The sequence below is a fragment of the Enhydra lutris genome, unplaced genomic scaffold (assembly GCF_002288905.1).
Source record: "Enhydra lutris kenyoni isolate GAN:26980312 unplaced genomic scaffold, ASM228890v2 scaffoldscaffold27, whole genome shotgun sequence".
Taxonomy (NCBI): Eukaryota; Metazoa; Chordata; class Mammalia; order Carnivora; family Mustelidae; genus Enhydra; species Enhydra lutris.
The window spans coordinates 8,999,529-9,026,252 of record NW_019154111.1 but is presented as its reverse complement, the minus strand read 5'-3'; the positions used below and the strand labels follow the sequence as shown (position 1 = coordinate 9,026,252).

The window sequence follows — 26,724 nt, the reverse complement described above, 5'->3', positions numbered from 1 at the left end:
GGTGCCCTGCATGGCCCCCATGCCCTCGTCTTTTCAGGTAGTGAAGTGGGAGGAGGTCTGTACCAAAAACCGCAGGATGCTGTCTTTGTATGTCACCCTCGGCAATAACGAGGGGCCCTTGTACGCTCCCTGGGCTTGGTACGAACCCTCCTGTGGCTTGGCTGGCTCTGGGAGAGGGCCCTAGAATGAAGGTAAATGAACACTGGCTTACCCAGCAGTCTCAGAGCGCTCAAGGTGCCCATGTCAAGATAAGCAGATATGTGTCTCTACCAAGACATCCCATAACCCGCGTTCCTGCTTGCGATGACACGGAGGTTTCTCCTTTCATTTCCTGGCTGCAACACGGAAAGATCCACCCACCTTAAATTGCCCCACGTTCCTGCTTCCATCTGGTGTGAGCAGAGATGCTGATAAATGAGAATCCCAAGCAGGTGGAAGAGAGTTACGTACAGCTTGGTAGGCGGATAGGTGTATGTGCGCATGGGCGCGCGCACACACACGTATGCCTGGTGCAGAAAAGATGAGTCTGTATATGAAGATGCAGATATTTGTATGTCTGTGTGGGGGGTGATGTCTGTGTGTAGCATTTAGAGTCTAAACCGGGTAATCCTCGCATGGAGTGCATAATGCAGCTACAGGGGGTCCATAATCCGCAAAACTAGATGCAAAATCCGTGTGGATATCGATTTCATTGTTTTCTGGCAAGGCAGTCCACGATTTGACTGAGTTTTCAAAAGGCGCTGTGAGAGTCCCAGTCCCTTTTCTTTGACCCTCTGTATTTGCTCTCTCATCCTTGGAACATTCTGAACAAAAGTTAGGGATGGGAACAGGCCGTCACAGTAATGCGAAATGATATCATCTTGCCAGGCCTTTAGTGTTTCCCTCTTCACTGCCCTTCCTCAGAGTTCCCCGTTCAGAACAGACCACCCCCCCCAGCAGTTCAGACTGTTGTGCTCAGCGGCCCCCACAGAATGAACAGCTGTGGAGGGTTGGGACAGGGGGTCAGAATCCACAGGCTTTCACTTTGTTGAAGAGTTTGCATTTGAAAGGAGTTCATCTTATTCTCTCATAAAGCAAGTTCCCACTTCTAAACTTATGAGCATTCTCCATTCAGGAGGGATATCTGAATCAGCGTTGGCCCCCTATTCTCTTTCATCGTCTCTGTCAGGGCTGAGCAATTCTTCCTCTTAAGTTTTCAAATTCTTAATAACAGACTAACAGGCCCATTCACTGTGGTTTTGGTTCTCTGTAAAAACAGGCTCAAGGTCTGCCAAAGCTGAACCTTAGTACCTTAACCTTAGACTGTACTTTCTAGAAATTCCTAACACCGTCCATGGCGCATTCATCAGTCTTGCCAACCGCATATATCCTGTTAAACACAAAGACGCCTTGACTTTTTCTTCCTCCAGAAGGTTCCAGCTCCTGCTGCTGTTTTACTGTTTCCACCATCACTACGGTCCCACGTTTGAAATGAAGCAACAATCCTTCAGCGGGTATTTATATCTTTCTAGTGTCAGCCATCCTTTGTGATGTTGTTTCCCTTAAATTAATTTGTCACTCCATCCTTAGAGCAACTTTATTTCAAATTATCCAGCCCACACTTTATAGGCTTGAATAAAAATTATCCTATTCATTGTCCTTCCTTAATTGGCCAGCTTCTTCTCTCATTGTTTATTCCAGAAACTTCTGTTCCCATTGATCAGACAGTGCTCCTTACATGTGAGTCCATGCATTTGTTCTGACTCTTCTGACTTAAACTTCCCACTCTCTTTTTTTTTAAAGATTTTATTTATTTATTTGACAGAGAGAGAGAGTCAAGCGAGAGAGGGAACACAAGCAGGGGAAGCGGGAGACGGAGAAGCAGGTTTCCTGCCGAGCAGGGAGCCTGATGTGAGGCTCGATCCCAGGACCCTGGGATCATGACCTGAGCTGAAGGCAGACGCTTAACGGCTGAGCCACCCAGGCACCCCAGCTTCCTACTCTTCAAAATGCGTCACACTACCTATCACCCCTTTTCTGGAATGCTCGACTCCTCGACACTCATTTTCCTATTCTCTGACATCATTGGCATATTATTGGTATCTTCCGTAATGCAAGCACATGACATATAATAGATGTTTAATAAATATTTGGTCATTTCAAAGATAGCTTTCTAACCAGTGGAATCCAAGAGTAATAAAGGTATGTTTTGGGGAAAGCAGATAATGGCTGGTCCCAAGGAATCAATGCAGAAATTTGTACAAACATACAGCTAATTCTGAGGTCACTGAAGCTTAATTAACAATATTTGTAACATCTTCAATGTTCTTTTATGTCAGCAAATAAAAAGACGCACATTCAATGCTGATCGTTCTAAATGGTAGCCAGTCACCTGTGAAAACCAAGAATGGCACAATTATTGATTATCATGTACGGTACAGGTGGTTGGGCCTTGTCTTTGAATAATCCAGTATATAGTTACTATTGCTTCCCAAGCATATTTCTTGGCTGAAGTATAATCTTCTGGTGTGTACCTTTCTCTCTGATAAATGTAACAATGTGTTTCCCTTCCCCTCCCAAAACTGTGGGCAAACACCGCCAAATGTGTGATTATGACATCAGATCCTTGTGCATGGTTCCATTCCAGTGGATTCCAAATAAGGAAGGATTTTCCCATCATAATCGCTTGTTCCCAAAGAGTAAAGTGAACTGCTTTAGTCAGCAAAAAATATGTATCATCTTTGCCTTGCTGTATAGTGAATTGCTGACTTTTCTTTAGACCCAATAGTCATTTCTTTGGCCCCTTAATTTATGCAGGAAGGTAAAAGAAAAATCACTTAGTATTCTTAATAAAATGGCATAAGGTTTAGATAATTTTTACCACATGCAGTAAAAATGCAAATGTGTGTGGCTTATTTGCAAATGCAGACATTAATAACTGATATTTAAACAGACTGGATTAGCAATTTTACTGATACATTCGGGAGATTTTTCCAATAATTTGCACACTCAAAATCAATTTGAATACAACATGTAAATTGAATTTAATTTTTTGATAGAAAATTGTAGTTATCAGCTTGAACCATTAAATTTACTATTTAATATATGCTTTCCAGCTCACTTGGTTAGAATTTCATTGCGCCTTATCTATATAAATTTAATTAGGCTTGATATCATCAGTATATTATAGAACTAATTAAAGATTCAGATAAGTGCTGAGGGGGCTTATTGAAACTCCATAAAGTTCCATTTGGAGAATGAGATATTCTTCCTTCGGTTCATTGTAAGAGAATGAAACAGCAAGAAGGGTGGCTTGCAGTGTTTCTGAAAAATTATTTAACTGGATTTAATGTACTTATTCCATTCTTTGAAGAGCTTTTTAATTACTCTGTATCTTTGTACAGCCCAACAACAGTTATAATCTTTATTTAAGGGCTAGAAAATCCTCATTTTCCTCTCCTCCCACTGAGCAAGCAGTCTGTTATTCTGGTGTGCACGTGTGGCTGTGTGTGTATGTGTGTGTGTGTGTGTAGAGAGAGGTAGGTGGGACGGGGCTTGTATACCCTGCCTGAGATCATGTAATGTGTAATGGAGCTTTGGGGGAAGCCTGTCAATCCTCACAAGTAGAATAAGCATCCAGAAAGATCAGAGAGTGTCTTCCATAAACACAGCAAGGAGAGAAAAGATGAGAAACGCTGACTCCAGAGGTAGTCCCCGGGCAAAGCCAAGGTTCCCACTCAGAGCTATGGCTACCGTGAGGCAGTCATGCCGTAAAATTCCCTTTGAATCCCTTTGTAGCTGCATCTCTGCGGTAGAGTATAAAGCAGATGAGTTTAAAAGACTGTGATTTCAACTAAGGGCTTTGTGTCTTCATTACAAAGCACAATAAAGCTTTTTATTACAATGGAGCCGCTATTACTTTCAATTGAATATGCCATGAAATCAGGCCCCAGCTCCTGCATTCCCAGGGAGCTTGATGCTCTTGTCAAAAACATGGTTGTTGTTGTTTTTTTCTCCCAGGGCAGATTGAGTGACATAACGCATGGTGGGGAAGAAATCAAAGTTAAGTGGACCAGTCATAAATGTGGGCCATCTATGACCGAGGACACCATGGTTCAGTACAGAGACACCCAGGAAGCCAGGAAATTGGTCACGAGCCTGTGTGGTGTTATAGAAAAGTTGCAGGCTTGGGGTGCCTGGGTGGCTCAGTGGGTTAAAGCCTCTGCCTTCAGCTCGGGTCATGGTCTCAGGGTCCTGGGATTGAACCCCACGTTGGGCTCTCCACTCAGCAGGGAGCCTGCTTCCCTTCCTCTCTCTCTGCCTGCTTCTCTGCCTACTTGTGATCTCTGTCAAATAAATAAATAAAAATCTTTAAAAATAAAAAAAAAAAAGAAAAGTTGCAGGCTTGGGGGCTTAGGAGATGAAGATTGGAAGCTCTCCTGTTGATAAGCTGTTAGACCTGGGGGCTCATCTCTCCAAAGCGTAAATTTCGTTAGCTGGAAAATGGAAATAATAACAACACTGCTACCCCTCCTCCCACTTTAGTCTCTGTCATGGGTTAGGATGGTGTTCAGATGTCATCTTTCTAGTCAACCCATGTCTGCGTCCAGATAGGGAAACTGAGGTACTCCGGCCTTACGTGCTGTGATCGAGATCACTCATTAGCTAGTGACAGGGCAAGGACTGGAACAGATGCACACGAGATGTCGTGTCTACACTGTCACATGGAATATAAAAGGACACAGAGGCATTTTCTTCACGACATCCTGGCTGCACTCGATAGCATTGCGATTTCTCTCCCCAGGCAAGTATTTCCGAAACATCCCTACAGGTTTGCTCCCCATGGGGTCTGTAAACACGTGCACCTGCAGCCCGAGAAAATATTTGCCGAGACATTTGGGTCACCAACCAATGTGTGTTTCACCACTGCACTTGAAATGTTCCTCTCCGAAAACACTGGAAATGTTTCCCGCTAAAGCAGATTCTCAGCAGAAGTACAAACCTGCATTGGGAGGGACACCGCCAGCTGCCTGGGTGGCACTTCAGGGCTCTCCAGATGTAGCGGTTCCTTTCCGGCCCGGAGGTCACATGTCACATCTCCCAGCCGAGCCTCAGATGGTCTTGGCCTTTGGTTTTGAACTCTAACAGCAGGTGCTACACGCTCTTGTAAGTTTCGGGGCAGCAGGTGAGTTCTCTCCTGTGCCCCTGCATTTAGACCATTGAGATGGAAGTTTGGAGGCAGGGGAGGCAGGGAATGGGCCCAAACAGTCTCGCCGTAGAAAGGGCAGACTGAAGGCTTACTGGTTTCTTGCCCATTCTTTTCCACACCCCCCTGCTTAGCGTCCACAGCTCAACCCATAGTCCTAATTTGAGTCAGGGTATTTGGGATAGCCTTGGTTAGTGACACTGGCCTGATGATGCTGGAGTCTAATGACCGGACCAGCAGCTGGGAGATCCGGGCAGAGTGGGCGTGCTCATGACTCTCCAGACTCGTGGATAACCCCAAGTAATCCCCTGTGCCATTTTCCTCTTGTCGAGTTTCCTCCACTGATCCTCATGTCCCGGGAGCAGCGTTTCCCCAGGGCCACATAATAACAACAACAGAATAACCAACAGGCACATCCCGCTTGCTACCAGAGCCCACCAGACCCATCAGACCATATGTGAAGCACTGTGGAGGTTCATTCAATTTTTGAAAGCCTTGGAAACTAAGAAACACTGATTCTGAAGGTTGTGAATGTGAAGTGAATGGAATACGCCCTTTCGCTCTTTCCCCCAGCCTTCTCTAATATTTGCGAAACACTGGGCTCAGGTTTCCAGGCTATTTTGCGGTCTTTGGAATAACTTTCTGTTTTTCCTGTGGAGACTCAGCATATTTTTTCTTCCAAACCTGTACTCGCTGGGATCACAGGCCATCCTGCCCTCCACCTTCCCTCGCGCAGCCTCAACTCAGCCTTGGAAAGTCACTCATTACCGTGAATAAAGACCCGAGGGGCAGCTGGTGGAGAGCAGATCATGGCAGCAAGTCTCCTCCTCTGCTTTAACTTCGCAGAAGCTAGCACGGCAGCCACACGGTGAGGAGTCGTCTGCACTTCAGCTTCTAATACCCCCCCACCCAACATCCAGGCTCAAATAATAATAATAATAATAATAATAATAATATGTTTTTGCCAAATAGGTGTATTTTCATAGCACTTTACGGTTTACACAGGGCCGTCACAAGGAGCATCTCAGTGGGGCTTTCCGTTACAAACAGTTGTGTTTCCCTGGGCTTGCTCCCGAGCATAAACTGTTTCCTCACGTCCCATTTCAGAGTTTTTCTGGAATGATCTGGGTGAGGTAAGCTAGGTAAGCTAGGGTAGTGTATTATCAGGCAGGCAGAATTCAGACTGTTGTTAACCAACCAGGTGGCCTAGGTATTTAGCCTCTGTGAGTTCTGGCCATGAGGATGAAATCCAGGGCACCTGGGAAGCGTCTGCCATCTAGTGTTAAATAAATACTAAGTGTTTCCCCTCAACAAAACATTAAAATAATCAATTGTGAATTGTCAGCTCGGTTATATCCCCCCCCCGCCGCAAGATTTATTTATTAGAGAGAGAGAGAGAGAGTGCATGAGTCGCGGGAAGGGGCAGAGGAAGAGGAAAAAGCAGACTCCCCGCTGAGCAGGGAGCCCAGTGCTAGACTCCATCACCCCAGCATCATGACTTGAGTTGAAGGCAGACGCTTAACCGATGGAGCCATTGAGATGCCCTGTGGTTATATTTCTGTTACTCCATAACCATGTGCATAAAACTGTCCCCAGTCCTAACTTGTTTTTCTACTAGGGGTTGTTCATTATTCGTTGTCATAAGCTTATCTTGAGATTAGCGTGCACAACTAGAGGCAGTCCGAAGGCATTCTGTGCAAAGGCTTTGGAGGAGGCGTCATGGGAGGACCTGCCAAAGTATGGAGCCCTGCAAACGGCTTCTGTACATTTCGGGGGAACTTGGTGGATAGGGGAGCTAGTGAAAATGTTTCCGTATCCGTCAGCTGACAGAATCTTTTCTGCAAATGTCCCGGGCGAACATTGAACTGCAGCAAATGTCTTGATTAATGGGTCAATCTTCACACCACTATTGGCTGTGGGTGTACATCCTCCGTGTAGCTGAAGAAGTCAGGGTTGTAGTTCATAAAATTAGCATTTTTATAACAGCTCGAGATACAATTTACATACCATAAACATTAACCCTTTTAAAGTGTGCGGTTCACGTGGGGTTTTTTGGATGGTGTACGGTTGGGCGGTTATCATCACTAGGTAATTTGAGAGCATTTTCATCAACCCGAAAGGAAACCCTGTATCCGTTATCAGGCACTCCTCGTTTCCCGACTCCCACCCCTGGCAGCCACTAATCTCCTTTCTGTCTCTGTGGGTTTGCATCTTCTGGAGATACCATTTAAACGGAATCCTATAATGTGTGGGTTTTTTGTGATGAGCTTCTTTTGCCCCCATACTGTTTTCAAGGTTCATAAAACCAGCATTTGTCATAATGTTAGGATGCGAGGCTGAGTTAAAAATACGTATCCGGGTACCCACCCGCAACACCTGGCCTATTGCCTGCTCTCATTTTCTTTTCTGTGTTTTAGGTGGATGAGGGAGGAAGGTAGTACGCTCTTACTGAGATACAACCTGAGCACAGTAAACTACAAGACTTAACTGTAGAGCGTGGCTGCGACCATGTGACCGTGGCCCCCGCACCCCACCTTGTGACTCCTCCTTGCCTGGGGCTCTACCTTTCCTTCCAGAGGTGGGTGGGTGGGTGGAGTGGGGGGGGTGGGGAGCCGCACCCTCCATCAGGCACCAGGGGCAAACGCTGAGCTCCAAAGGGAAGTCTTCTGAAGGGAAACCCAGGTATGTGACAGAGGCAGCCCCCTGTCCCTGCGGTTAGCCTGGCGCGCTGTGGTTTTGCAGCCGGTTTTTACCCTGATTGGCAGGGTATTCCTCTCGTGCAATTCCATGTATCCGCTTCTCTGCCGAAATAAAAAATCTTTTATTCAGGAAATTAGGTTTTCATTTTAAATTCACTTTATGGTCTTTGAAAAACTTTCATTTTTGTGTGGTCGGGCACTATAGGTTAGCATTAGCATTTAAATAGAGGTATTAACCGCGCTCTAAGACCTTTCTCTCCTATGGTGCCCTTTCTGGGAGGTTTTTCAAATCGGATACTTTTTTCTTCTTACAAAAAGAATGCAAATGCTATATATATTTTCCCCATCAAACACCCTTTTCTTTATTTATAGACTTAGGAGAACGGCATTGTTGAACAGTCTCACATTAGTCTTTTATATGGAAAGGGCCCGTTGAAAAAAATTTCTGTTCTGTCCCTCCACACTGGATTTTCTCTGCAGACTCTCAGAATGAATTTCCCCGTGGCTAATTATATTCTGTTTTACCTCATATCTCTCCAGATACCCTCCCCAGACTCAAATCCCGATTGTAAAAGAAAAATCTGGTGTAAATTCTTGCCCTGCACTAGGACACCGTCAGTTACCAGTGCTCCCGGAATCCCCATGGAGAATCCCCCGACCAGGAGAGAATCCCACAGACCAGGCTTGGAATCCAGCGTCAATCCATGAAACTAGTGACCTTTTTCCCAGATTCTCTGTGTATCTGCCACACTAAGGTTATCAAGTCTGTTGTGTGTGGTTGTCGAGAGATTAAGATGATGATCATACTCCTAATTTAGAATTTTATATATGATTATATACATCTTGGTCCTCCTTGCCTTGTTTTTCCAACAGCCCAGTGGAAGAGTAGAAATAGGTGGTACCTTTTGGTGAAAGGCGTCCCTCTTGACGTCTTCTGTTACTGCTGCCGCTGCCCTTCCCTCTCTGCCTCTTCTCCATCCTGCTGAGTGTGTCATCGCGGCTCCAGGCCAGTGTTGACCTGAATGGAAGGCACTAGAGGTGACAGCAGGATGTGTTTTTCTGCTGAGGTGTTGGCATCTTGGACGTTGATTTTGTTCCGCTGTATGCTTGGGGACGTGGTGAGGACACCTGGAACACTGATACGGTCTGACCAGCAGATATTGAGCAAACCAGGGAGAAGCTGGGTAATTGGACAGTCGGAAGGCTCCCTTGCTTCTCACAGGGACCGATGTACACCCTACAGCCCAAGAGGTCTTTCTACATCCAGCTGTCCTCACATTTGACTTGTTTCTCAAACCCTCTGTCTTCAGATGCCTTCCCCAGCACTGGTTCCCCAATGCCAGGCTGGAAACTGAAGCAAAACCATCCTCATCTTTAGGACAATTAGAAAAATAATGATCCTGTAGTGAGTTTCTCATCAAAGAAAATACAATTTTTTGTTCTGAAATAATTACCTTTCTACTTGAGGAGTATTAAAAGGCCTTCCTTTATTAAATCCTCATAATAGGGTCGCCTGGGTGGCTCAGTTGGTTAAGCATCTGACTCCTGGTTTCAGCTCACGTTGAGAACTCGTGGATCAAGGGCTCGAGCCCTGCATTGGGGCCCCGCACTCAGCAGGCAGTCTGCTTGAGGATTCTCTCCTCCTGCCCCTCCCCCTACCCGTGTGTGCACTCGCTCTCTCTCAGATAAATAAATAAATCTTCAGAATAACTACATAAAAAATCCTGGAAATGATAGATGATTGTTTAGTTGGAACAACATAGGCAGAGTAAAAGGTTAGCAACTCTAAGTCAGTCTCACCCTCGTCCCCTCATTCCACCTACCCTTCCTCCTACCATGGGTCCCAGGTTTCTGGCGTGACACACAAGATCTGTATTGACCTGGCTCCAGCTTACCTCGCTGACCTTCTGTCCCTCCCTCCCCCTCCATGTAACCCTTGTACCCAGTGAGGACTAAACCATCTGGAGCCCCTTCCCTGTAAATACCCTATTCATCCCACCTTCCTAACCAGTTCTCACATTCCACTGACTTCGAGCATGGAGCACTTTCTTCCCCTTGTGTCTGCCTCAGCACCAACGTTGCCTCCAAGCAGCCTTTCCTGACTGCTCTAAGAAGTGTACAGTCCCCCCATCTGTGATCTTAGGGAGTTTCATGTGTACCTTTATTACAGCCACTATCACGCTGCTGTAATCACATGGCTACTGTCCTCTCCAGAGAGCAGCCCCTGAACTCACTTCTGCAGCCCCAGAACCTATTAGAGACTACCTGATGCCTAACTGACGCTTAAATGTTTGTTGAGTGAACAAACAAAGAATGGTTTTGAAAGGCACCATATCAGCACTGAGGAAGCCACGGAGAGTCGTAAGACATCGTCTTTGTCGTCATGAGGCCCGCGTTCTGGGAGAAGATAATAAATCCATATTATGGTGCATCCAAACAATGGAATCCTCCACAGCCATTAAGAAGAATGAGGCAGGTCGATATGTACTAAAGTGGAACCATCTCCAAGATATATAGTTAAGTGGGAAAAGCCAAGTGCAGAGAGCATGTAAACACCATTTATCTTTAAATTTCATGTGAGCGTGCATGCACACACACACACACACACACACAACTACACGGGTGTGTGTGTAAAATGTTTCTGGAAGGCTACCCAGGAAACTAGTAGTGGTGATAGGCTCTAGGAAAGGAAACAGGGTTGCTAGCTAGGAGACAGGAGTGGAGTCAAAGGCTTTGTACCATATGCTTGTTTGTACCTTTTATTTTGCTTATTCAACGAACATCTGTGTATTAGGTGCCAGACACTGTTTTAAGCACTTTACAGGTATTAGCTCAATAACACTCTATGGGGTAGGTACTATTATAGCCTCCTGTTAGACCCTAGTAACTTTTTTTTATTGTATCACTCTTCTTAAAGAATCTTAATAACCTCTTTCAAAAGCAGATCCTGCCTGGAATGTCTCATGTTAAATGGGGGACCCATGCAGTAACAGAGAAGGAAGAAGTTGTTCAGGGGAGAGCTTTGTAGTGGAAAGAGATTTCATCAGTCTTGAGGATTATTTAGGCTTTGATACACAAGTCCGGTGCGAAAAAGGACAAAGTATGTTCTAGAGACATGAGTAGCTCTGTTTGACTTAAAGAGAAGGTTGACACAGGGAGAAGATGGAAGAACGGGTGGAATGGGGGCCACCTTGGATGTCGGTGTTAGAAGTTTGGGGACTTGATCCTGTTGACATCAGTGAACACACAAGTCTTTTTTGTTTTGGTTTTTTTTTTTTTTTTTTTTTTTAAGATTTCATTTATTTATTTGACACAGAGAGAGAGATCACAAAGAGATCATAGAGCGGCAGGCAGAGAGCGGGGGGCGGGGGGGGGGGAACCAGGCTCCCCGCTGAGCAGAGAACCTCATGTGGGGCTTGATCCCAGGACCCTGAGATCATGACCTGAGCAGAAGGCAGAGGCTTAACCCACTGAGCCACCCAGGCACCCCTTGTTTTGGGTTTTTTGTTTGCTTATTTGTTTGTTTATTTTATACAGAATAGTAATCTGATCTGGTTGGAACCAGAGAATATTAGTCTGGGCAAGTGAGTGAGCATGAGAGACTCCAGTAGGAAATAGTTGTCATAACCTACTGAGAAGAGACTCCTATCCGATCTGCGGTAATGAGATTGGAGATAAGCAAGGAGCATAAGGGACATTATGCTGATAGACCCGGTGATGATCAGACAAGAGTCAATAGAGATACTGATATTTTGAGGTTTTGCAAACTTTGGAAGTTAGGCACCTGATAAGGGCATCTAGTAGAAATGTCCGGAAACCCATGAAAATAAAGCTTTGATCTGTTAAGAGACGAGATCTTAAGGAAAAACATCTCATGCACAGGTAAGACTTGGAAGCAGAGAGAGGAGAAGGAAAGGCCAAGGCCTGCCGGTGAGGAATGCCTGCAGCCAACAGACAGAAGAGGAGCCAAGAAAGAACTGGAAGAATCTGAGGCAGCTCGAGAAGGATCAAGTAATGTGACTTAAAGAGAGTTGAGTTCAGAATGGAAAACCCAAGAGGAAGACGACTAAGGAAAACCCATTGTGTTTATGTACTAGAATGTCATTGGTGACTTTTTAAAATGTAGTTTCACAAAATGGAGGCTTTAGAAGGAGAGACAGTGAATACAAATGATTTGTTCAAGAAATTTAACAATGAAAAGGAGAAAAGAAACGAGAGACAGAGTGGACAGAGGATTGTATGAAGGTTGTGGAGTTTGTTGTTTGGATTTGGGGTTTTTTTTTCTCTTGTTTTTGTTTTCAAAAGAGGAGAAACATAAGGATGTTTGAAGGCAGACATGAAAGAACGAGGGAAAGGGGTAGATACTAGATCCACAAGTTCAAAACCAAACAAAACCCTAGCGGGGTCCTAACGGCGTTGGGATCAACGGCATACCTACCATGTCATTTGATTTAATCCTCAAACTTAACTTGTGATGTTACATGACCTACCCCACATATAAATGAAGAAACTGAAGTTCAGAGAAACCAAGAAATGTCTGAGGTCATATGCATCAGAGAAAAGTTATGGGATTCGTGTCTAACTCCACTGGAGGATGAAAGAGAAGATGGCAGATTGCACATCATGAGCCAGAAACGGGTCTCTTCTCTCTGTCCCCTCTTTTTTATTTGCAGCCAGGTGACCCCCACAGAGGTGCTCCACATCTCCCTCCCAGAGCTGGGTCACAGGACCCCTCCTTTTACACAGAGCACCTCTTTCATTCATAGGTGCTTCCCCATTAGTGTCGAAGAATCTCAGACTGCTTTTTACTTTGTCCTTTGTCACTTAAGAGATGGGCTGACTGTCTGATCTCTCATTCACCTGTTCCTTTTCATTGATTCCACACCCATAGATGTCTTGTTCTTGGGCCAGGAGGTACCAAGGAGTGAGACCGAATCCAACGCTGCTGTCACAGCCCCTACGTTCTGGGAGGGGGCAGCAGACATTCACGTAGTAGACACTTAACAACACTTACTCCTTTCCAGCCACTCTTCTTCGTCATTTGATCCTTGTAACAACCCCATATTACTACTTCCTTTCTCAGATGAAGAAGAGAAGCCACAGAGAGATTGGTAAATTGCCCAAGAGCATAAATAGTAAGAGACGGAACTAGGATCTAGGATCTAGGAACTAGGTTGCTGGCTCCTGAGTCCATGATCTTAACCACTAGAAGATGCTGGGTCTCTGACTTCATAGGTAGATACATTTTTAAAATACGTATAATATAAATTTTAAAAATAGATATAATATAAAAATATAACTATCCCCAAAAAAACACTTTTAATATATATTTATGTTTAGATAAAGATCGATGCTGAACAGAAGTGACGTTCAGTAAAAGGACAAAGCTTGATGAGCGGGGCAGGTCTTGCCTTCCAGAAGGTGGTCAGGAAAAACCTCACTTATTGATAAGCTGACATTGGAGCAAACGCTGGACCGAATATCCTTTAATCCTCTCTTTCCCTCCAACCCTCTGTCCCTTTAATCCCATTTGATGCTCTTTTCTGATTTTTTTTCCATTGGCTTTAGGGTCTATAGCAAGACAGAACTCTGAAGCACAACAAAGGAGGGGTTATCATCACTTCCTTGCCCTAAAACTGGTACTTTTAATTTTTTTTTTTTTTTACAGGTAGTAAGAAAATTCTCTGGTTCCATGTCCTTACCCACCCCCCATACACACTCCCCCACCCCCGAACCATTTTACCAGTCCTGTTCTAAGGTTCCTCCCCACCATGAAATACAGAAGGGTAGAATTTCTTCCAAAGAAATTCACTTGGGTTTTCCCCACATGTGTCTCATTTAGTTCTTTTCTGCCCCAACTCTGAATTCTCTGTGGAGTCCGTTACATTCTTTCTCTTTCTTTGTTGCTGTTCACAGCCCTTCCCCATTTAGTAACATTTGCCCTTGGCGGCTCCTGTGTGTGCTCGCACATTAATTAAGGTATTAAGTGAGATCAGTTATAAGCCTGTGTCCTCAGCATTCGCTAGATGCTTTCCCTATGAATTTGTTGATTTGCCTTTATCATTACCCTTTGTTTGTTCTTCAGCCTGTGTCCCATCAGGGGTAGCCATTCAAAATAAATTCGTTTTGCTGGTTATATTTTTTTTAGAGGCACTGGATAAAATGGTTCACTGACATGCAAATATATATCAGCCACAGTGGTGTTTCCATCCACCAAATTCACATTGCTACCCAAAGCTATCCATCACATTTGTCAGAGTATTTGGGTTTTTAATTAAACCCTGCTGGATATTGTACATATTTCCATTAGCTCTTTCTGATTTAGTCTATCATTTTTCTAATTGACATGGGGTCTGAGTCACATGTCCTTGAATCTCAGGTGGCCCATTTTGTAGCTTTGGTTTATTTAGGTTTTCTTGCTTCTGTAAATAACCAGAGGGTTTAGTAAATAACGCCCTGGAGTATTTGCCATTGGGACCTGCTGATTTGCATATGCTCTCGCTTTTCAAATAATCTGCTGATTTTTTTTTTGTTCCTCTGCCAAACCCGTTTTTCTTTCTGGCCCTTCAGTCCTAAAAGATACAGTTCTTTTGTCTCAGCAAAGTAGAGAAATCCCCCGTAACAATGTCGAGAAGTGTGGTGGGGTCCCTAACTAGGACCAAAAGTCATCGGTAAGGGTTTGAGTAACTTAGCCAGCTGATGGCCAACTAGCAATTCTTGTATCAGGCTCCCCAACAGTGATAATGGCTTGCAGTGAACCATCCACTCAGCCTCACCCAGATCTTGTCTAAACACGCTTGTGGGGTAGCTGGTTAGGGCAGAGTCCGTGGCTGAAGGAAAGAACTGGCAGCTACTGGAATGGATCCATTACCTTGGCCTCATTGCCTTAATATTCTAATGGCAGGTTCTTCCATCGAAGCCATGCAGTTCATGCCTACCCTCACTGACCTCTCTCCCCAAACACTTACAGGTAGAAAAGGATTTCCATTTATAAATATGGAAAGCCAACACCAGTGACCCCTTCCCTTCTCCATCCATCACTAATTGGTAGGCCCAGGAGCAGAATCCTATCCTTGGCTTGGTTCCTTGTCTAGCGCCCTCTAACTCTTTTCTTCCTTCCCACAGACCAAGAGAGAGGAGCAGAATGGGCAGGCTGTCTGGCAAGCCCAGATTTATTTTACTATAAAGTTTTTACCTAGTGTCCTAGATATCTTTGATCTGGGTCATGGTTGTTTTTTTTCAAAGTGGAGATAAAAGAAGCTTCTCGAAACCAAGAGACTATACAACTATAATTTTCTCTGTTCTACAGTAGTCCCCCGTTATGTGCAAGGAATAATTTCCAAGACCGTGTCACAGATGTCTGAAACTACAGATAGTACTCAACCTCTTACGTACTATCTTTTTCCTATACATAATACCTTTGGCAAAGTTTACTTGTAAATTAGGCACAGTAAGAGACCAACAATGGTAACTAATAATAAATAGGGGGACAATTATAACAATCCACCGTAAGAAAAGTTATGTGGTCTCAGAATATCTCGTGCACATCCTTCTTGTGATGATGGGAGATGACGAATGCCTGTGTGATGAGTTAAAGTGAGGTGGATGACATAGGCATGTGACGTAGCATGAGGCTGCTGTTAGTGATACGTCAAGAGGAGGGTCCTCTGCTTGTGGACCATGGTTGACCATGGATAACTGGAACCATAGATAGCAAGACTGTGGATAAGGAGACACTACCATATTAGCTTTTAAGATGTTACTATGGCTTCCTAAGTACTAGTGATAATAACACTAGATATTCCTTTGAAGAAATCCTTTGCATTATTTATCGAAAAGTTGATAAATGCTTAAAACTGAAAAAGCTGTAGGGCCTCTGAATTATTTTTCTTCTGCGTATGTCAGCAACCACTTCCCAGATGGCTAATCTGGGCCATATAGATAATACTCAGTATAAGGGCCTTGTGCTAATCAGTAAATAATATGTGGCTTGGAGACCACCGAAGTATGTAATACTATCTCCTTTTATCAACCTATGATCTTCGAGATACTATTTTTTAATTGAAAAAACTCTCTAAAGTGATATCCAGCACAGCATAACTCTCCTTAACCTAGATTCACCTTTTGATAATCAAAAGAGCGTTTACAGGAGTAGGAGACAAACACAATTATGAAAGTAAAATGAAGGACCTAAATAAAAAATCACAGAACAAGAGGGTAATTCTATTCACTCTTTCATATTTCATTATTTGATAACGTCAGAAGATGAACCCATCAGAATTGCTTTGGCAAGTGCAAACAGAAGTGTGCCTGATCAATATTTATTAAAACCTTCAAAATGGGAGAAGGAGTTGAGCAGACTTCTTAATGGGCTGAATAATTATTCATACAAATGGGGTTTGACCGAAGGCAGTGCCAGACTAAAGAGACACAGTTTTAATTGTACTGAATTTAAAATGCAGATCTTCCTCTAGCCCTGCTTCAGAAAACTTAATTTAAAAAATTATCTGATGGAGCGGAGAGCGACATATGAATCCTTAAGTTCCTGAGGAGGAAATTTCAGCCACAGATAGTATAAATTTAGAAGGTATTGCGAAGGTGAGGAGCAACATTTCTAGCTGAGAGAACCAGAAGAAATTTTCTTCCCATTTCAGGGATTGTAAGTGAGCTTGGGAGAGGATCATCATCTCACAAGTGATGGGTCTCTGAGGAATTCCTTTGTTTGGACTGGTTGTGTTTTCTAAAGAGAAATAAAGCAGAGGTCTGGGGCCTGCTATCAGAATACCAGGCTACGTTCCTGAGAAGGATGAACACAGCCCACTTTAGCTTTTAGCATCTCCTCAGAAGAGACCCCACCACCCCCCACCCCCGGTACTACTGACGCATGCTGGTTATCCAGACTTGGCCCTCAGGTAACTGCGGTTAAGGATAGTGCTGTCCGTGAAAGCAGTGTGTGTGTGCCACTTTCTATAAAGAAAATGCAGGGAGGTGACCCATCAAGCCTGCACAGGACTAGCACAACAGATTCTCAGGCTCTGACTACCTCTTGAGTGATTTTCTCCTGCCACCCGCTCAGGGAATGTCTACACTGTCTTTTCTAAAGACCACGCTTCTCTTCTGGAATGCCCTGATCCGAACAAAAGCCTGCCCCCAGTCTGTTGTCAGGAATGTTAAGAACTATCCCTAGAGAACATAAATCCAATTCTGCCAATACCTCTCTGAAAATGATTTCACTTTTCTCTACCTGAGTTTTCTCATTCCCGCAATGGAAATAACTTCCACGATTTCAAATTAGAATTTTCAATCATGTCTGTAATAAACTCTAAGCTCTTTGAAGGAGAAGACAAATGAGAGCAATTATATTATATTTTTAATAAACTAATTTATTCTTCTGACACACGGGATTACCATCCATTTTATTATTGGTCTGGAAGGTACACATCTGAGCTAAGTTTACACTTGTTCAGAATATTTCCAAATCAATCACTGCAGCGTCTCACCCTACTACAGTTCAGGGAAAATCAGCATCAGCTAATTCTGATGGAAGCCTGTGGTTTTAAAGAAGCAAGCAGAGGACGCTATAAAAGTTTTAAAATCCAAAAATGCTTAAATAGCATCTGCTCTGACCTCTTTGTTTTCAGTTTGGGAAGCAGAAGTCCAAAGAGCCAACAGCCTTTGCCCAAGGTCACACAACGAGTTAGCAGGGAGTGAAAGACTTAACCAGAATCTGAGCTTAGTTGATCTCTTGAGTATTCACTTCTAAGTCTTCTAAGTCTTTCTGCTCTAACTACCTCTTAATTATTTATGGGATGATTACCTAGTTATGGATTATTCAGTTCCTTTCTTTTCTCTTTCTCCATCTCCCAGCTTATCACCATGCATACATGCATTCGGTGGCATACCATTGAATGAACAGGAGTTAGATGTTTTACCCAACAATTTAGTGACCCATCTGCTACTGGGTTTTTTTATTCAAGTTCTCAAAATGCTACAACTATTGGCTAAAAAGAATGTGGGGGGTACTGTCAATACTAAGTTAAATTCAGGTAAAATTTTGCTCCTTCAAAACTGAAGTTTAAAAAGTCTACTTCAGAGCCCAATTGTCTCGTTGACATTATTACTTTCAGTATCTCAGGAAGGACTAGATGAAAAAGTCTTTACAATGACGTTGCTTAGTTATCCCTCTTCCTCAAGGAAGTAATCAGTCAGAAGGGCAGCCAGCTTTTGGAAAGAAAGGTGACTTTGTCCATTACCCGCTTGGAGGGGCAAAAAAGTGAGGAACACATGACTCGGTGAAAAAGCCAAAACTCATTTCTGTAACTTCTGGAATGCTGACTCAGCAGCATGACTTCATTATTCGTTTTAGAGCCCTGAACTCCCAGATCAACTCCAGTGCTGTTCAAATATTAACTACAAAATGTGTAAATGAATTTCGAATTACCGAAATACTGGCTTATTCCATTACCATAGAAGGCAGAGTTGAGTTAGTACGTGAATTTTATTTTGTCCCGATTACCTGAATCATGACTAAAATTTGCTAGGCAACTTTTCTTTGCAATTAGTACTTCCACTTTCTACCGCTTCCATTATGTCCATATTATGGCATATTCTGCTTAATCTTTGTGTTGAGTCCGTAGAGTCTATATGACATGCAGGGTTCAAAGTCCTTGATTGTGAGGCCTTCGACAAATGGCTGTGTGCTCATTTGTGCAGTGTGGATGTTTGCCGTAGCTATGTCAAAGGGTTCTGTATGCCAGTGCACCTAAAATTCACAACTTTTTTTTTTTTTAAAGATTTTATTTATTTATTTGACAGACAAAGATCACAAGTAGGCAGAAAGGCAGGCAGAGAGAGAGGAGGAAGCAGGCTCCCCGCTGAGCAGAGAGCCCGATGCGGGGCTCGATCCCAGAACCCTGGGATCATGACCTGAGCTGAAGGCAGAGGCTTAACCCACTGAGTCACCCAGGTGCCCCCAGACATTATTATTAATAGTACCTCAATCAAGACAGAGTCTCGCACCCAGCATGAGCCATAACTAGGTATCCATGGAAAATACAGATTTCCTTCAGGGATTTAGGACTCTGGACCCCACCCTGTAAAGGGAGGCAGATGGCAAAGCTTTCCCCGGGGACTGTGGACAGCCCCCAGTTAGCACCTTCTTTCCACCCCCACCCCCAGATTCTAGGGACCACCTGCAGGTCCAAGGACAGTTGTTGTGTGGGAATTGCTAGCTTTACTGGGGCTTTCTTTCCTCCATTTACAACAAAGAGAGCTGAAACTTGGCAGTAGCTTTCAGAGATGCAGTGATAACTTTTATGATGAGTGTGGCAGAGTGGGAGGTGGAACCAGGGAAAGAGACTAGAAAGGTCTTGCTTCTTGTTTGTGGAAATTTCTGAAGAGTTCTGGAATAAGAAGAGCACTTATACTCCAGATATACAAAGGTATATCAACAGACTATGTACGTTGAAACATACAGACCTGGGGTACCTGGATGGCTCAGTGGGTTGGGGCCTCTGCCTTCAGCTCAGGTCATGATCCCAGGGTCCTGGGATTGAGCCCCGCATGGGGCTCTCTGCTCAGCGGGGAGCCTGTTGCCCCATCTCTCTCTGCCTGCCTCTCTGCCTACTTGTGATCTCTGTCAAATAAATAAATAAAATTAAAAAAACAACAACAACACATACAGATCTATGTACATTAAAAACCAGTAAGTAAAAAATAATAATAATAACAAATAAATAAATAAATAAAAATAAAAACCAGTAAGTAGATGAAAAATGGTTTGACTTCATGAATGTTAAAAGAATATGAGGAGGTAGGTGCAGTCTGATGTTGTTGGTAGGAAGAAAAATCGATGCGACTCTTTTAGGAAGCAGTTTGGCAGCATTGCCCAAGTCCTAAATACTATGCTTACCTTTGATTAAATCTGCTTTAAAAATCTATCCTCAGGGGGGCGCCTGGGTGGCTCAGTGGGTTAAAGCCTCTGCCTTCGGCTCAGGTCATGATCTCAGGGTCCTGGGATCGAGCCCCGCATCAGGCTCTCTGCTCGGCGGGGAGCCTGCTTCCCTCTCTCTCTCTCTGCCTGCCTCTCTGCCTACTTGTGATCTCTCTCTCTCTGTCAAACAAATAAAATCTTAAAAAAAAACAACTATCCTCAAAGAAAGTGTTTAAAATTGGAAACAAAGGGGCACCTGGGTGGCTCAGTTGGTTAAGGGTCTACCTTCAGCTCAGGTCATGATTGCCAGGGTCCTGGGATCGAGCCCCATGTCCACACAGGTTCCCTGCTCAGTGGGGTGCCTGTTTCTCCCTCTCCCTCTGTATCCCTCTCCCTCTCCCTCTGTCCCTCCCCCTTAGTCATGCTCTCTCCCTCTCCAAATAAATAAATGAAATCTTTTTTTAAAACCAAAACAAAAAGCTTTGCTGTCTGATGTCTAGGTGACATCACCCCACCGCTCTCTCCTGTCCCCCCACCTGCCTCCCTGTCCACTCAGGCCACTTTGGGAACCACTGCACGAAGGTGCACCTCAAAGAGAGAAACCATGGGAGGAAACCACCTCCACCCGTTAGGGTGACCTGGAACTCTGGTTTCTGGAATAGGATCTTTGGTTCACGTCTGGCAGTTGGCTTCTGAATGTCATGGGCTTTGAAGAGACTTGCTGTCCAAGTCATGAGCTGGAAAAGGCCTAAATCAAATGTGTGTTCATTGCTCCCATCCCAGCAGCTAAGCGCTATCTCGTACAAAACGTGATGCCTGGAAGCCACGGTTGCTATTGTAATGCCCGATGATAAAGATCAAGCTTTCATTTTCCTGGAGCCTCAATAAGTGCTGGTAAATTATTTATCCCAATTGGGTTACATGATTTCATTTCACCGTGTCAGTGTTTATCATGGAGGCCCATTCTCATTGTACGGTTTGGGGCATTTTCCTAGTTTCTCCTTGGGGCACCTTGTCGCACCCCTCCTCTCCCTCCCGTTACCACCGTCACTGTGCTGATTTAGGGTCGCCTCTGCTACCGGGTACTAGTCTGCAAGATGAATGCATTTCATTCCATCTTTAAATATTTATGTTTCTTTATGACCTAATATATCATCATGGTTATGGGTAATTTTTTTTTCCCCTAACTACACAAAACACACCATCAGTTACCTGTCAATTTTCTTTAATAACTCAACTTTGCAAATCTGGGACACTGTTCATCTGAGGTTCTTTTTTTTTTTTTTTTTTTAAAGATTTTATTTATTTATTTGTCAGAGAGCGAGAGGGAGAGAGAGCAAGCACAGGCAGACAGAATGGCAGGCAGAGGCAGAGGGAGAAGCAGGCTCCCTGATGAGCAAGGAGCCCGATGTGGGACTCGATCCCAGGACGCCGGGATCATGACCTGAGCCGAAGGCAGCTGCTTAACCAACTGAGCCACCCAGGCGTCCCTCATCTGAGGTTCTTGACGACTCTTTTAGTCTCTGAGTCCGCTTCAGAGTGTCATTCTGGAATTTAGAAAGTTCTTCATTGCACAGAGGATATTGAAACATTAAGGACGGGACGCCTGGGTGGCTCAGTTGGTTAAGCCACTGCCTTCGGCTCGGGTCGTGATCCCGGGGTCCTGGGATCGAGTGCCGCATCGGGCTCCTTGCTCGGCAGGGAGCCTGCTTCTCTCTCTGCTTCTGCCTGCTGCTCCCCCTGCTTGTGTTCTCTCTCTCTCTCTCTCTCTCTCTCTCTGACAAATAAATAAATAAATAAAATCTTTGAAACGTTAAGGACTTAAGTGGCTCACCGTTTATCGTGTATCACACTGGAGGAACCAGGACTGACTGGAAATCCAGGCATCTTTGTTTTCTTGTTTGCTCCCAGCATGGAACAGTGGTCTCTGTCGAAAACCAGCCGGAATCCCTGGAAACAATTCATCAGATTTTTCTAAAGAAATCCAATTTCACCTGGCTAGGTGGGCTCGAGGTTACTTCTTAAGATACATGATGAAAATATCAACATCATAATACAGAGGAACCCGGTTCTTTTGGTTTAATCTCAGTCAAAAGCGCCACTTGCTGCTTCTTTCTCCTTCCCGAATGCTTTTAGATCCTTGGCTCAAGGAGATGGGGATGGTTCTGTAACTCTTCCCACACCAAAGAGACTCTGGGTCAGAATCCCAGCTAGGTTCAGGACCTTTGGGAATCACAACAGCTGGGGTGGGTCCTGAGGAATCTGTACTTTTCCTAAGCTCCCGAGGCACTTTCTAGCTGGAGAACCACCATCTGAGACCTGCAGCCACCATGTCCCTTCTCACCTTGAAAGAATCACGGGCCCCCAATTTTCTGTCATTCCGTTAGGTAAGTCTAGATTTCAATATGTGTTCTTTCCCAGCGAGTTTTAAAACGTGTTCTTAGGTAGTTCCCTAAATGGGCAGCTCTCTCCCTTACCTGTGCATCCGAGAGACAACACATTAGACGATGCAGGGCCTCATTTCTCAAAACAGGGGCTGGTATCAGGGAGGAAGCCATGGTGTGCCAAGGAACGTGCAAAGCCATCAGATAAAGATGCATCTTCCTACAGTATCAAGTTTTTCTTAAAATTTGTATTTTTAAGTTCCAACAGATGTATTATGGGGTATGGGTAATTCATGTGGGTTTCATGCTGAGCATGAAGCTTCAGAAAGTTTCCTCACCGAATCTGACACTGGGCTCCCGGAAGTCTGCAGACTGGAGTTAATGTGCCTCTCATATTAGAAGTACCTCTGTCTGCCTTCAAGGTTACCTTTGACCAGTGATTTCTAAATATGTGGTTTCAGGAAGTGAAAGTGAACTCTCATTTACAGAAAACTAGCCCCAAGAGGACCCTCTGCGCAAGGATGTTGACCCTTTTGCTGCCTGAATCACTCATAAACTTGCCAATATAAAATGAGCATTTACTATTCCTATTCCTGCCATTATTTAGGAAGTATTTGTGAAAGTGTATTCTTTTTTTTTTTTTAAGAGTATATTAATTAGAAAAGGAGGTTTAGCAGAGCAGGAAAAGGAATTACTAGCCATGTGAAAAGACACCAGTGCCGTTACTGACCATATTCCCATCGTAACAACAATTTATAAAATATTATTGAAATTATGAGCTCCCAGAATATATTCCTTACTACAAGGATAACTTACTTCTCCCAGAGGATGTTCTTTTTATCAAGATGTTCCTGATGAACAAGAAACAAATTCAAGACTCAAGTCCAATGATCCTGGTAGGTCTGCAAGATCCCTTCTTCTCTGGAGTTGCCTTAGGCCTTCTGCCTTGGCCTGCCCTCCACTGAGGCACAGTGCCTTTCCTTTCAGGAAGAGAGAAGGAAGTAAACTGTGCCTGGGAAGGCTTCTCAGTTCTTTGCCTAACCAGCTGTGACAGCATCGCTTGGCACAGAGCCTGTACTCAACTTTACCTCCTGGGTAATTTGTAGTAAATATGCAAGTTAGTGTAGATTCCATGAGGGTTAGTGGGGGCATAATGTTGGTTTTAAGAAGGGCAAATGGCTGCCTTCTCCTTTCCTGACCACACTCCCCATCTTCTCTCCACGTTGGAGACTCACTGTAATGCATGTTTCTCTTACGGGTACTACTGTCCTCTCCTTCACCCGGGCCAGTGGCCTTGCATCCAAATGGATCTCAAGTCTGCAACTTTTTGCTAGAATTACAGCTAATTCCCCCACCCCCAGACCATTCTGTGCACCACTATCACCTTAATCTTCCAGAAGCACAACTTGGGTGGTGCTTCCGTTCTCAACAGAACCTTGGGGGGTGAGGGAGGGACTTGACTAAGTCTAAGGTTCTTTATTAATTTAACTAGCCTGATGTCAAACAGTCTGCCTTCTGGCTTTAACTGGCTTTTCCCACAACTCTGCTGTCCACCTACACTCCCCAGGCCAACCACATTCCCCCTCCCAGGAGGAGTCTCTGCTTCTGCTCTTCTCTTTTCCCTTAATCTAGAATTTCCTTCCTGGAAGCCCTGCCTGACAATATCATACCCCATATGAAGTCTTCCTTGATTCTTCGCCTTCCCCTCAGCATGGTAGGATTTCTCCTTCCTCTGCTATAAATTTATAACATTTATACTGCCTTCATGTCATGTGGAGCATTATTCTTGTCTGTATCCATGAAGAAGGAGAGTTAGAAACTCAGGTGCATATCCCGCCACAGCCCCTCCTTCTTTGGGACGCTGAGTGAGTCCTGTAACTTGGTATGCTTCAGTTTCCTTATATGAGAAAAGGCTCCCTAAGTATAGTGAGGGTTAAAAGACACAGTACTTGGAAATGAACCTTGTCAACAGAAACTCAACCATTATTTCCCTGTTTCCGTTATCTTTCCGACTTATCTCTGAGCTATTTGAGGAGAGAGGCCGTGTCTTGCTCATCATTATATACTTCCATGACTATCATTACATTACTATGAATACACTATTATTATTTCAAATAATGGCTAATATTTACGGGCCATGTATGTTAGTAGGGCACCATTGCGAGTGCTTTATAGGGATGAATTAATTCTTCCAATAACCCGAAGAGGTAAGTACTATTATTATCCCACCTTATGGAGGAGAAAACCACACATTTCACAGAGCCTCCAACGAATAAGTAAATGAACGAGGGATTGAATAAGACAAAACCAGCTTTCACGGTGCCTGCCATATGATTATTTCTCTCCCTACTGGTGCTGGCCCTACTTCTTTTTCTTTGGAACCTGCTAAGTAAATATAACATTAGGCCAAATCTCGAGTGAACGGAGACCCTGAAAGATGGGAGGTCTCCTAGAGCCTTCATTCAGGCTTATTCTCATGGAGAAAGCTCCGCTGAGCTCCAAGAGGACAGAGATCGTGTGTGTCTTGTTCTCCCTTATATTCATAGGACCGAGAACAAGGTCTAGTGATAGACAAATCCCTATGGAATAAGTGATTTATAAGCAGCATGTTCATTACCCCTAAAACCACATAAATGGCTGACAATGGAGACGGTGAACAGTGTCCCCTCTTCCTTCCCCAGGCAGTATTACGAGATGTTATACAACACGGCCGACGAACTCCTGAACCTGGTGGTGGACCAGGGCGTGAAGTACACGGAGCTAGAGTACATCCACGCCCTGACCTTGCTGCACCGCAGTCAGACTGGGGTGGGAGACCAGACCACCCAGAACACAAGGCTGCAGCGGCTCAAGGAGATCATTTGCGAGCAGGCCGCCATCAAGCAAGCCACCAAGGATAAGAAAATAACTACGGTTTAATCGGGGGCTCTGCTGGGGGCGGGGGGTATGGGGGGAGATGAGTGGGGTGGGGGGCACCATTTTTGTTCATTCAGTCCTCTTTGCTTCTTCCTCTGGTATCTTATTGGGTCTCTTCGGAGTGGATTTGCTTTTCTCTATGCTGATGCTTTAGTGGAGAGAAGACGTGAGGATATTTTTTGTGTGTCTCTTTGGGCTTTTCATATAAACTCTAAAGGGAGTTTGCAGTACAGAATGTTTTGATTTAATGTCTTCTCTAGCGCAGTCAGTTCCAAAGGATGGAGTGACGAGGGTGGGATGAGAGGAAGGTTGTATCAAATTGGACTCTGAAAAAGAAAATGAATGCACAAATTACAACTACCAGCAGTCTTTGGAAAGCAGACTGGCTCCCTCGGTTTTCGTCCCTTCCTAAAACACTTTATAGGGTTCTCTTACACAAACAGTAGCTTCTGACTCTCTCGACCCTGTCCGTTTATAATTCAGTGAAATGAGCATATGTGCATTGCCTTCCGTCTCTGTGGCCAACCTCAGATCAGTGGCTTCTCAACTGGCTGTAATTTTCAACAAGTTTTCCTAACCAAAATAGGACCTCTTTGGGGCTAGGGGGAAAAGTCCTTTTATCTCGGTCCCTGAGCGAGTTCTGCGTGCGGCAGCTTGTACACAGAATGTCGTCAGTGTATTGCCTTTTTGTCTTCACTGCTGCTGCATCAAAACCAATAGCCTTCAAATTAATCACAAAAATGGAACAATGAAAGGCAGTCTGCCCTCCTCTTGATTTTTTAACCTCTGCTTTCCAAGAGAAAATCATGGGTAAAAAACTTTGATTCTCAGTTAAACACTGTTTGGATGTGAGCGGTTCTTAGATGCTTACTTGCTCTCGATGTGAGCCCCTAGGTCTTCCTCACCTTAGAAAGTTGCCCTGGTCCACTCAGCTGAGTGCCCGGAAGATGGGACGGCATGACATTCAACCTCTGTGTACCCACAGCAGAGGCCATTTCTAAAATGTTCCCAGATGGTTTGGCTGCTCACCTCTCCTGGCACACTGGACCCCACCATTGTCCCCCAAGTCTCCAAGCACCCCTGCTGCCCATGGTTGATATGTCACAGGAGAAAGCAATGCACTGATTGGGACACACCTTGGAAACACGTGGGGTGGGGGGAGAGCAGGAAGGACTTCAACCATACATGGCGATGCCCCATATTGTGATGGTCCAAAATTGTATACCTGTTTGTACAGATTTGGTCTTGGTGGGAAAGGCAGAAATTAAAGAATCTTTTGAGAAGCTGAAATAACTGCTGTGTGTTGTTTTTCTTGAGTTCTTTATTCAGCAAACATTCCTAATGTGTGCTAAATGCTGCAAGGCCTACGGCCAGATACTAGACAATGAGGGAGGGCACTTCATTGTCTACCTTTAAGACAGGGTATGGACACTGGATGCTAACCAAAACCCTAATGGATGTACACTCAGGGCTGAGTTAGAAATCAGGACCGACAGTGGGAATTCAGCAGGCAGCTGAAAGATGGTCTTACAGAGGGTTCTAGAAGGAATACTGTAAATCTGAGTGGTTCAGAGTCTGGTCAGAAAGAAGTTGAATCCGTGTAGGAGA

The 26,724-nt window shown here is 44.3% G+C and overlaps 1 protein-coding gene across 1 annotated transcript in view; it reads left to right on the top strand.

The window, feature by feature from the left end:
* Window positions 1-25,139, top strand: part of LOC111151981 (exocyst complex component 4) — a 722,606-nt gene extending 697,467 nt beyond the window's left edge. Inside the window, exon 18 of the mRNA XM_022510235.1 lies at window positions 24,882-25,139. Coding sequence (XP_022365943.1) covers window positions 24,882-25,119 — 238 coding nt within the window. The 3' untranslated portion in view covers window positions 25,120-25,139. The remainder of the gene's footprint in view (window positions 1-24,881) is intronic.
* The last annotated feature ends 1,585 nt before the right edge of the window (window positions 25,140-26,724 follow it).